Source organism: Cygnus atratus, chromosome 4, assembly GCF_013377495.2.
Source record: "Cygnus atratus isolate AKBS03 ecotype Queensland, Australia chromosome 4, CAtr_DNAZoo_HiC_assembly, whole genome shotgun sequence".
Classification (NCBI taxonomy): Eukaryota; Metazoa; Chordata; class Aves; order Anseriformes; family Anatidae; genus Cygnus; species Cygnus atratus.
Window position 1 is genome coordinate 69,333,699 of NC_066365.1, and position 12,267 is coordinate 69,345,965.

General features: G+C 46.4%; 1 protein-coding gene across 2 annotated transcripts in view; it reads right to left on the bottom strand.

Annotated features, from left to right (window-relative positions):
- Positions 1–12,267, bottom strand: part of FGFR3 (fibroblast growth factor receptor 3) — a 52,428-nt gene that overhangs the window by 16,438 nt on the left and 23,723 nt on the right. For both annotated transcript variants that reach the window (XM_035547250.1, XM_050710355.1), the window contains 4 exons: positions 11,838–11,891; positions 5,704–5,873; positions 976–1,099; positions 291–481 (listed from right to left, as the gene is read on the bottom strand). In XM_035547250.1, coding sequence (XP_035403143.1) covers positions 291–481; positions 976–1,099; positions 5,704–5,873; positions 11,838–11,891 — 539 coding nt within the window. The remainder of the gene's footprint in view (positions 1–290; positions 482–975; positions 1,100–5,703; positions 5,874–11,837; positions 11,892–12,267) is intronic.

Genomic DNA, 12,267 nt, shown 5'->3' on the forward strand with positions numbered 1-12,267 from the left:
TGAAACCTGGAGCTCCCAAAAATCTGATTTAAATAATAATCACCCTTCCAGGAGCTGTGGCATTTAGTATATTCTGTCGGGAGTTTCTGGTTTGCGTTGCACGACTAGTCTAGGGCTTATTTAATGAACATGGAAATGCGAGCACCTCTATTCAGTGCTGAACTCTTTTGCCACAAGACAGTGGGCTTCTTTGAGAAGCATCCCCACAATGTAGCTGCTGTCCCTGTAACACTGAGACCAAGGCAGAGGAAAGACTGCCCTGAGGGTGAAAAGAAGGAGCGAGTACCAACCTTCAGCACCGTGACATAGGGTGTCCCATCGGGGCCGTATTTGCTGCCGTTGACTTCCACGTGTTTCAGCCACTGAATGTGAGGCTGGGCATCGCTGTAGACCTTGCAGTGAAACTCCACATTGCTCCCAACCACCACAGTCTGGTTGGCAGGGAGCCCTGCTTGCAGGATCGGTCGGTGGGGTGACCGTTCTGAAACACAGAGGAGAAGGAAATCTTAATTTACCCGTCCTTCTTCCAGCAAGGTCTCCTCTCTGCAACCTTCAGCGCTCTCGATGGGAGGGGACAACACCGCTCAGTGGTGGCAGCTCACAGTGACCTGGCAGGAGTTGTTTCAGATGGGGAATCTCCTTTGTTTTTCAGCAGAAAGGGTGCAAACTGGGATTGCCATGCCTTCCAGGTGTCATGGCCAAACAAGCCAAAGGAAGGAGAACCACCCGAGAGCAGAGGATCTCAGCCCCACTCATGCCATTCCTTCTCTGGCTCCTCTCTAGACCAGCTAGGTAATTTATTGATCGCAGATCCGAGGCTGAAGTGCTGGTCAAAAGGAGGCTTCCTGTTGGCTTCAGAGGATGCATGATTCAGCCATTTGCGAAAGAAACCATGCTCCTGCTTCCTGTATCCCATCATGCGCCTGTTCAACATCACCACAGATCAGTTGTTGAGGGAAAACAGGGAAATCTCACCTAATACATCAAGCTGGTACGTGTGCCTAATATTGCCGTATTTGTTCTCCACAACGCAAGTGTAGTTTCCTCGATCTGACGGCACAACACTCTCCATCACCAGGCTCCACTGCTGGTGTCGCAACTAGAAGAAGAAATCAAACCATCAAGCCCACGGTCAAGCACTGTCATCACCAGAGCCTTCAAATCAGTGAACAGTCAGGGACCTTCTACACACTTGGCCACCATGAACAGACCCCAGAGCTGGCCTGAACATCACAAGCACCCATTTCAAGGGTCATTAAAGGCTTAATGTGAAGAGGAATTAAGACCAGTGCATAAACAGTGCCACACTGAGATTGTATGTAATGGGGACCTGTAGATGCTTCCACGTATGAAATCAACTGACAGTTGCACTGATTATGGTGCCTCTCATTAGAATAATGAGTTTAGAAGACATCAGCTAAGGTAGCTCCAATCCACTTGTCCCCTTTGTGAGACCACTCTGGTCCACAGACTGTCAGCCCAAAACATTGCACTCTCGTCTGCAGATCTTTACCAACTGCTACATATAACATGTAAAGATAACTAGAAACAATACAGATTATACTTCTTACCCCATCTATAAGGTATTTTGAGCAACTATGCTATGGGAGCAACATGGCATGGCATCTGTCTGAACAGAAATGGTTATCTACAACTGAGTTGGCCCCCTAAATTTTCTGTCAAGAACAGTTGAGAAAACATGCCCAACCTCAAGTCTGGTCCTAGGATGCTTGGTCAGCCCTTCTCTTTCTGCCCTAAGCCTCATGCTACTTACTTTTCTGGATGGGGCTTATATCCAGAGCTATTGGTTGTGCAGTAGCAAAAGGGAAAGCACTACCCGTGTCTCCAGCCTGACCCGCTGCCCTGCGCTCCCCCTGGAACGTTTGTTTCTAATGAGTGCAAAGGAAATAACGGATATGGGAAGTAAATCTTGAATTAATACAGAAAGCAACCAACACAAACAAAGATGACTTCAGGATGCATAGCATATAAAAGCTCTGCAAATCTCTGGATATTCGTTTGATGCCTTCTGCTGCCCAGAGCAGCACATTTCACTTTATTAAACATGGTGAAGGTGACTCCAAGGACACAGAAGCAGGAGATTACAATAATGCTGTGCTACAGAATGTCAAGGGCTGATGGAAAAAACAAGGGTGTAATTGCTCCTGGAGGTTTCTTGCTGCAGCAGGTGAACTCCAATATGAAGTCATTTAACCTCTTTTGCTACACATAAATTGCATCCACATGTTTTCCTTTAAAGGGCCAAGTCGCAATTAAAGCCAGAATTTTGGAAAGAGAAGGTTTGAAGCCATAGGACCAGACAGCTTAAACAACTTGCTTAGTTTCAACCCAAGCAAGCAAAAGCCATTTGACAAAGCCCCCTACTTTGTACATCCCTGGGATAGCAGTGCTGAGCACTCCACTTTTCAGACGTTGTGATTTCCTTTCATTTCAGGAGGCCGTGGCTGTTTTAAACAGCCTGCAAAGTGGTCTCGGTTGCTGCCGATGTCTGGTCAGGTCTGACTGTGCTCGTTGCCCACCCAGGGCACAGATGGAGCTCAGTGCAGAGCCAACATTTCACCTTTTGTAACGCAACAACCCACTTGGTGCAGCTCTTCAACAGCGCTGCAATTACAGGGTAACAGGAGCGGAGAGAGCTGAGGGCCTGAACCCTGGGTTCACATCTGAACATACCAGACTGTCAAGGAAGTTTGAATGCAAATTTGTGGCTGCTCAGTGGCTCATTTCCATACTGGCTTGTCTCGTAGTTTTGTTTAAAGACTTCTTTTAATCCACTCTTCAGCATTGCAAAGTATTTGCCTGTGGAACTCCAAGGAGCTACTCCAAGGAAATGGGACTCCAGACACCCGATCAACTTCCTAGTCTGAACTGTATTATAAAATCAGGTCCAAATTAGGTATTTTACTTAGCATGTCTTGTATTTACTTTCAAGGAATGTCTCATCATTGGGTTTGTGACAGGGACTTTGGACCCTGAACAAAGACATGATACTGTGGAACTGCAGGCATAAACTTGGGGAAAACTTGTTTGGGAACTTTTCTAGAAGCAACAGGGCTTTTTTTTTTTAGGTTGAGACTGGGTCTAAACTTAAAGGATAATAAAAAGGGATGTTCCCAAGTATGGATAATTGCTGTACTTGATCAAACACTAGAAACAAGAAGTGACTTAGTGCAGACATTAATCAAGTCGGTGAGATACTGGAAGTCCCTCTGGTTTATTTGGTGTTGTCATTCTTGGCTTCTTGTGAAACAAACATTTGCAGACACACTTGGAAACTCAGTCGGTGTTTGCCAGACTGGTATGTGCAATGGTCTGGGGAAGGGATAATCCCCTATCTCTCCTCCCCCTCGATCTTCCCTTCTAGGGTCATTTAACACACACAGGCTTACGATATTAGGGATTCCAACACGGATTTAACCATTAATGCTCTTTGGGAAATTTCATATGATAAGTCATATGAATTTCTTCTCTCTACCAGTTAAGGATGAACTGTAAGAAGATCAGTTTAGCCTGGGCCTTCTCTTTACCCTGCCCTTCTCTCTTGCAGACTTTACAAAGGGCTCTGACAATCACATAGGATCTAAATGCCATTTGCGAGAGGCAGAAGTGGAACAGTGGTCAGCTTTCATCTGCTGACCACAGTCCTTTCACAATCAATGTTTAAACTCTTCCGCACACTGAGAACAAATGAGAAAATTCCCAGCTCAAAGATTTCTGGGTTAAGACCAGACCTTGAGATGAAGCAAGCCAACCAAACTCTGCCAGATCTGGATCTTGCCCATTCTTTTCAAGCTGCCTAATCCTGTTATGAAGCTAAGTTGTAACAGGGAATTTAAATCTTAAATACATGAAATAGTGAAGAGGTTTTCGATTTCTTTTTCTGGTTCAAATCTTGGTTGATATCTATCAGTATTATTTATACTGGATGAGATTTACATTAGACTACTTACATCTAACCGTGGCTCAAGAGCAAAAGCGAGCAAATAAGAGAAGGAAAATTACAGAGAGAGAAAGATGTCTTTATATCAGGAAAGGGACAAAGAACTATACCTAGACAGACAGAGAGTTTAAACCAATCTTGCTGTAATTGGCCTGACGTTGCCTTCAACAGCACTTTAAGCATTGGCTTGTTGCTGGAAGGTGCCCCTAGAGAAACAAAGCACAGCGATGCCAAAGACTCACTACTGTGTTGCAGAGGATGAAATGTGTCAATTTAAACTCAAGGATAGATTAAAACCACCGGGAAGTGGGTAGGGGAATTGCTTTCAGCTTTAGATTTTATTCTGCAAGCATAATTTAGTGCAGCTGATGTCACATAGTCTTGTAAAAAGCAGTTCAAACAGCGCACGCAAGCCTGAAAACATTTCATGATGATCCTTACAGCGTGCAATTAGTAAAAGATGCTTGTGCTTTGTAACTGTTATCTGCTGTAAGACTGTTTACAGACAGGAGTCTTTTCTCTCCTTAAATTTTCAGATCTAAAAGCAAGTGTGTCCTCAGCCTCATCCAGGCTGGAACGGGGACAGGGCTGAGGAGGGACCTTCAAAGGCTTCTCTGAAACAACCATAATAGGCTCTTTCAGGAACAGGACTGAGCTAACAGGAAAGCAACAGCCCAAAAGCAGCGGGGAGGGAAGACTTTTTCAAATCCTTTTCTGGTTTCTGGAGCCCTGCACGCTCCGCATGCCTAGCCCCCTTTCACAGCATTACAGATGTGGTAGGCATCAGCACAGAGCTATTTAAGGTACTGATGAAGGTGTCTTTTGAAAAACCACCTTCTTTCCTCACCAGCAGCCCAGGGAGACGCCAGGGCTGGCAGAGTGCAGGCTGAAAATGCCTGCTCAGGCAGGAGTCCTTCCTGCTGCTCTGGTATTGTTCTAACCAGCTACTGCCAGCTTTATGCTCCCCAGATATGTTTGATCGTGACCTCAAGGGGACAAAGGAATAACAACAACAACAAAATCAGAGCAGCAGATTTTCTTGTTAAAGTCCTCTCATTTGTCATGTACAGTAGCACAAAAACTTCTAGATAATTTGGTCATTTGAGTGCACTTTTGGTGTCCACTTGAGCAAGAACATTTTCCAGAACACACTTGAGCAAGAACATTTTTCAGAACACCTTATGGTAGAAAGGGAAGAGGGAGAAGGAAGAAGCCAAGGAGCAGATGCTATTACTCTCAAAACAGGGTAATCCAACACTTGACCAAGGGTCAATGATTTATACCACAAGAATGTTAATGACCACCAACACAGCAGTCCAGCTCTTTGGTGAGGACCTTCCCACACCTTCAAACAACACAGAGTCATTTTTCCTTGAAAGCTGGGAGTAGCTATGGCTTTGTCATGCACATCTGAATGCACTGGGCTGATCTCCAGAAGTTAGGAGTATTATTACTTTCTCGTTGCTGTCCACAACGCACCCATAAACTCAGCCTCTTTTCTACCTAAGCCCTGAATGGCCAATATAGACAAACTCAGAGGGAATTAAGCCCTGAATCCCAATGGACAGCAGCCCTATCTAACACTTTGGTGTCGAGCAATTGCTTGGACTGCCAGAAACATCCCCATTCCTGTGAAGCTGGGACCATGCTCTTACATGTACCAACGTTAATTACAGTGAAATACAATTTCCTCCAGTCAGTAGAAAACTTGACAAAGCCACAGATCCAAACCGAGGCCTTACCTTGATGCCCCCAATCCTATGCTCTCCCTTGAACTCTTTGCCGTTCTTCAGCCAGTAGATGGAGGGAGTTGGGTTGCCACCCGCCGGACATCGGAAGCGAACGGTGTTGGCGGCGGGAACTGCCAGCAGCTTCTTCTCCATCTTATCTGGCCGGGTCCAGAAGGGGACACCTGAGAAAAAGAACAAGCTGAACAGGCCCGTTTCTGCTGCAGAGGATATCAGCTGGTGAGCAGATGCATTTGAGGAGGCTTTGGCATGTGCAGAGTGACAGTTAAATTGCTACCTGCTGCAGTTAAGATAAATGACACAGAAATGCTTTCCAGCTAAACGACTCTTATAGACGTAGACAGGGTGTTTGCATTTTAGGTTTGTGATGAAAAGTTCATGACCAGGTTCTTGTCTTGGTAATGCCGGTGTAAGTCTAGAGTAGCTGCTCTTAAATCAGCGGGGAGAGCTATCCCAGATCAGGGTGAGGGTTTGGCCTCAGTGTGTAAAAAGATACAGATGTACCTTTGGGACAATAGTAGTCAAGAAGCATGAACAGCAGAAAGATGTTGGAACTGTAAAAAAATGCTGATGGGCCAGTAAGGGAGCAGAGAAAAAGTATTAGCTGAGTGCTTTGGAAAATTTTGCTCCTCAGTGAGCACAAACATAGTGCAGCCTCCTTAAGGGAAGGAAAGGAAAAAAAGACAGTGCCAAACTGGTTTATCATGTTTATGTTCTTAAAGTTCAAGTGATTTTAGTTTTAAAGATTCATGTTACCTTTGAACAGGGATAAGTTTTAAAATACCAGTGTTAGCATGAGATACTTTTTATAATCTGCCTTAAGTACAGCAATGTTTCTTGGCATCATTACAAACATTACATATTAACTCCAAATTAAGGCAGCAGCGGCAGCAAACTTATTATTCTGGAAAGAAAGAAAGAGAAAGTTCTAAAAACAAGCCTCCCAAGCTTTCATTTCTGCTTAAGGAAACACTGCAGAGCTGCACTCAGGCTGCTTGCCCTACCAGCTCCATGCCCTGCACCGAGGCCGAAGGGAGATGGGGGCACACGGTGTGTGCTTAGGAAAATAGCAAAGAGGAGGCCAAGGAGTGTAGCCAGTGCATGGGAAGGAAGCACCCACCAACACAGAGTACCCAAACCCACTGGCTGAAGAGCCCTGCGTGCTTCTGGCCAAGACAAACCGAAGGTGCTGGTCCTGAAAGACCTGTCTTGGAAAACATGGCAGCCACCAAAGCTGCTGGGAGAGCATCGCTGCCAGCCTCTCCTGCAGTGGTGAAGATCACAGAATCACAGAATGGTTTGGGTTGGAAGGGACCCTAAAGTGCATCCAGTTCCAACTCTCTGCCATGGGCAGGGACACCTTCCACCAGACCAGGTTGCCCAAAGCCCCATCCAGCCGGGCCTTGAGCACTTCCAGGGATGAGGGGCTCAGAAACACCACTCAGGATCACAGCTCCACCTCAGTGATGCCTCTGTAGCCCCTTCCTCTTCATTACAAGGGTGTACAAGGTTTTCCCTCTCCTTTCAAGCCTCTCGGAGCTGCACCCGAGCTGTTCCCTCTCTCCAGCGTTCACCAGCGTAGTCGGCCCTGACATGTCTGGTTCCTACCTGCTCCAGGTAGGGCAGTGGTGACCCCACCTTGCTTTAAAAACCACAGACCAGACACAAAAGTGCAACACAAACATTGCTCAGATAGAAACACGTCACAGCACTCTGTATTCCCAGGGTAGCGTGAGGATTATGGGTTTTGAAGGCATTTGATAAGCACAACCAGGCAGGCCTAGCACAACGAAGCAGGCCCGATGGAGAGTTTTACATCGTCTGCCTCCAATTAGGAGTGGCCTTCTCTCTTCCCAGCTGGAAATTCAATATTCAATTTTAATGACACATCCCAGGCAGGTGGGAAACAAGCGGGCATTCGCCTGTTTGCTTCTGCAGAACCGGGATTTCCCTCATTTGTCGTAATGTAAGCCTGGATTTAGAGAAGAGCCGAGAGGAGGTTGGCAAGCACCAACACCCAGCCCTTCCAGCGGATTCCCCCCTGCCCTGCAAGTATTACAAGGACAATTACAGCAAACACAGAGCAAAATATTGCCTTGGATCCACCCGCACAAAGAGGAGATTTTTTTTGACAGCCCTTGGGGAGGGGTCACAGAGGGGGCTGCTTCTGCTGGGATGAATCCCATAGATGTTTGGTGGCAAAGCTCACTGCCGTGCAACCCACCTCCGCAGCTCAAAGGGCTCAAGGGCTCTTCAATTCATGGCATTTCAGCTCCAGAGACTTTGCAGGCAGGCTCATATGGCTCAGCTAAAGCATGCACCATTTTAGCACCTGCTAACGCACTCCACGTGGCCTGGTTTCCCTTTGGCGTCTGGGTGCGTTGCTGCTGCATCTCATGCTTTCACACCTCTGCAGCTGGATGGCTGGACACAGGTGCCTCAGTAGTGTCACAGCCTTTCCAGGGGGCAAAAATCAATATTAAGGCCTTGCATCTGCCCTCAAAATGCCTTGCACAACGTGCTGTGACTCCTGTCAGTCAGCTCCATGTATCAGAGGAATGTGGTGCTCACCCGTGGCATGTACACCTAGGCATCTTTTAAAAAACAAAACTGTTTAAGGATCTTTTCTTGCTGGGCTCACACCAGAGAGGTGTGCAGCTGGCAGAAACGAAAGCAAAAGGAGTCCACGCAACTGTGCTCCTGCAAAATTCCAGGTGCAGCAAAGCTTGCTGTGAACAAACTGCACATCTGGGGTGGGCCTCAAATACTTCATGATAACATGGGCTAAACAGGAGCAGCCATTCACTTTCCAATATCTTAGAAAAACAGCCAAGACCTGCATGTCTCACACACCCGGACTTCTTGAAGACTTCACATACTTTTCCTGGGACTGAGGAGAGGGCTCAGGGAGAGGCCAGGCACTGCCAGAAAAGTCCCCATGTGTCGCTGCAGAGAAGGGCAGCTCTATAACCTGCTGCTTGTTTTCCTGAGTATCTGGGGATATCCTCCATATGGAGCAAAAGCAGGATGCGCTCCTCCGTCCTGCTGTTAGAAAGAGCTGCTTCCCTGAGTGCATCCCCTCCGTTTGGGTGCTCTCCCATGCGACTCGGGGCTTGGCACCCTGGGCTAACATGCCAAGCATCCAACAACCAGGGCATCACGCACAGCGAACTGGAACTGGAAAAAATGTGTCCGTGCATTCAAAATGGTGACTTTGTTCTCACGCTCAGGAGTGGCGAACAAAAACATCAGCGCTTTTGGTTTACTGTGCCCTCTGAGTCCCTTCATTACCACTTTTTAAATGGAGTGAAATTTTTTGCTCAACTCTTCTGTTCACACAAAGCTTGCAAAGCTCCAGAGAGTTTTGGGAGTGAGGAAGGATGAAAGACAGCAAAAAAAAAAAAAAATTCAGAGCCACTCTCTCTAAATTAATTAAAAGCAATGATTCTGCATGTGCAGGTGTGAAAAAAGGGATCCGCAAACACTGTTGCTGGCCCTTTCCCATCATCAAGCACTAAGCCTGACTGTCCGTTTTGTTTGTCAAAGACACCGGCCACCCATCCGCCTGGAATGACCAATTAAAAAACTGAGAGCGATACTTGGAATAATTAATACAGCCGAGCGCTCATTTAGCAATTAGGAGCTGCCACAAAATTCTGCAGCAGACAGAATCGACTCTAATTGTGTAATTTCCCCAGCTGACACCTCCGAGTACATAGCCAGATTTAATTGGAGATTATAGGGGCTCTTTGAAGGTGCTGGGGCTACGCAGCAGGGGCTCCAAACAAACAGATACAGAGGAGTAGGGAGCACTGGGGCAGAAGAGCACTGTGTGAAAAGGGAGTTTGGTTTTTGTTCCGGGGCCAGGAAAAACAGCTGTAGAGAACAGAGGTACTGGAAAGCCTCTTTTTGCAAAGGCGGATCGCAGTTCGTGACAAGGCTGCAACAAATGGGATGATGATTTGAAGCTGCTGAGGTTCCTCTTTCTTCTCTTTGGCCACCCATCTCTAAGGGATGCTGTCTCCACGCTCTCCAAGGGCTTCTGGGCCAAATACTTCGTTTCTGCTAGGTGAAACTTCTTCTCATCCCCCAGCTTTGATATTTCCAGCTTGGGTTTCAACAATCTTGGGTGAAATCTCCAAAATTAATGAGATTGGCTTCAAACTCATACCACTACTACTGTTGTCTATCCAGCTCCCTCTCTGTAAATATGAGGCTTAAAAACTCTTGAACAACACAAGCAAGCCAGAAAATTCACATAGCATCACAAGGGGCCTGGAGAAATTATTACTCAGTGATGTGCAAAACGTGGCAATACGCAGTAAGACAGTCCTGGACACATTATCTCCCTCTGCATAAGAACAACTCTTAGTTGTATTTTGCTTTTGCGTGAGAGGCATGTTTATTGCTCTCAGTGCTCTAACTCCTGACTGTGGGCATGTCTGATGGGCAGGCAATGGCTCGCACACCTCATTAGGGTACTTTTTGCCACAAGAAATGGAGGACACTGGCATTTGAGCAGTCCACAGGACATGGCACCAGCTATACCCACACATCCTGCTCGGGATGGTTGAGCAGCCCTTGTCCCCAGTGAGATGTCCCAGTGGTGGTGCCGCTGGGGTTAATACACAGCTCCCCACACTCAACAGAAGATCTGCCAATGTTAACTTGGGGGGTCCGACATTAAACAAAGCAACATAAAGTACATTCATGTCACCGCACACCACGAGGCTTCATCGCTCTGGCACTTTAAGCTAATCAACTGTTTTTAAAGCAAAAGAGAATCCAACTTTTTATAGCAAGACCTTTAAGCAAAGCCAGTGGTTACCTTCGGGTCTAAAAAAAGAGACAGCCTTGAAGTCAAGAAGACCCAGAATACAGGCTATAAATACATGTGGCAAAACGTGTGTTTTCCCTCTCCGTGAAGAAAAACGTGTCTTTCTGTACCATAAAACAGCCCGTGTTTTGTGATACCTGTTGCTAAGAGATGAAGTTCACTACAAACCACATTAAAAAAAGCACAGAGCGATTAATTGTGCTCATCAGAAGTTGCTCTGTAGCAAGAGCAAACCCTGACCAAAACTGACCCTTCCCATGTCTCCAGCAGGCTTCAACAGGCATCGGGAGCGCTGAGCACCTCTGCAAAGGTGCTCTTCAACGTGCGGGATCCAGCCCGTAATTAGAAGCTATCAGAAAACCACTAACGGCTGCCGATGGGTTGCCTGGCACTACACCTCACAATTACTGTCCACATACTGCACGACACAGCGGCACAAATTTATTACAGTGGGAGACCTGTTTTAAAGAGTCCTCCAACGCTATGGGCAGAAGAAATTTTCCAGTCATGTTGAACTTCTGCCAACGTACATAGCTGATTTGGAGTTCAAATGCAAGACATTTATTTATTAAAAACACATATGCACAGGCAGCTCGCTTTGCAGAAATATAAAGAGCATAATAAAACACAACACTAACGCCTATGAAGCATGTAACGATCCTGATTAATGATATTGCACTTAAAGAAACAAGCACTGGAATTGAAAGAGACTCAGTGTAAAAAGCACTGAGGCTCTGTTCTGGGGCTCCCTTCCCCATGCGAGTTAAAGAAAAAGCCAGGAAAGCCAAAGGGGTTGCTCCTGCTTACGGCAGCAGTAAATTTGGTGCTTGGCTAGCATGAATTTTATTTCTCCGAGCTGCCTCTGCCTCCAGCCAAGATGCTTGTAAGGACCAGAATTAAACCTGCTAAAAATAAAGCAGGCTAAGGTTTGCGATGTGTAACTGCAAGGTGTAACTTCAGCACAGTGAAAAAAGCAATGACAGAAAGGGCTTGGATGGATTCTACCTGCAAGGAGAATTTATAGCTAGAGTTCGTCAAGTCAAACTCACAGAATCAAGCATCTGAAAAAATCAAATATCAGTAAGATACTGGAGCAGCTCTACCACTCTGGCATCTATTTCTAAATTTCTGCTGCCTGGTGCAAAGAGTTTGCACCCCTGTCCTAAGGACACCAATTTCAACGTGACAAAGAGCTGCCATCAGTCTAGGCATATATCCAGGTGAGCTACTCCACATGGCAGCCACATCTCTTTTAAAGGAAAGATCTCTGTATCTCATAAAAACAAATTACCTGTATCTTCTGACTCATCATCGTCATCTTCATCATCACCTGATGAAGGCGAATCTAGGAGGAGAAGAGGAAAGAAATGAAGCAGAAAAAAGATGGCACATGGGGATACTGCATTGGATGAGGCTGCTGGTGCCAGTCCTCTAGTGAGGGAGGACATCTGAGTGATGTGTCTCCCTCCCCTGTACCTCCACCAGCCTGGGATGACCAGCCAGGAGCTTTCCAAACTAGGAGAGGGGGGCATGAATTTGCCAGTGCTCTGCCACTGGAGAGCAGGGCTCCAGTGCCAACTACTGTTCCATGTGCAAAGTGCTCTCTCCTCCTAAATACAAAAGCAATTCCAAAAGGGGAGATTTATTTTTGCAGAACAAGCTCTCCCCGCTTTTTTTTTCCCAGCGTTCACTCTGAAGACTTTTTATTTCACCAAGTCTCA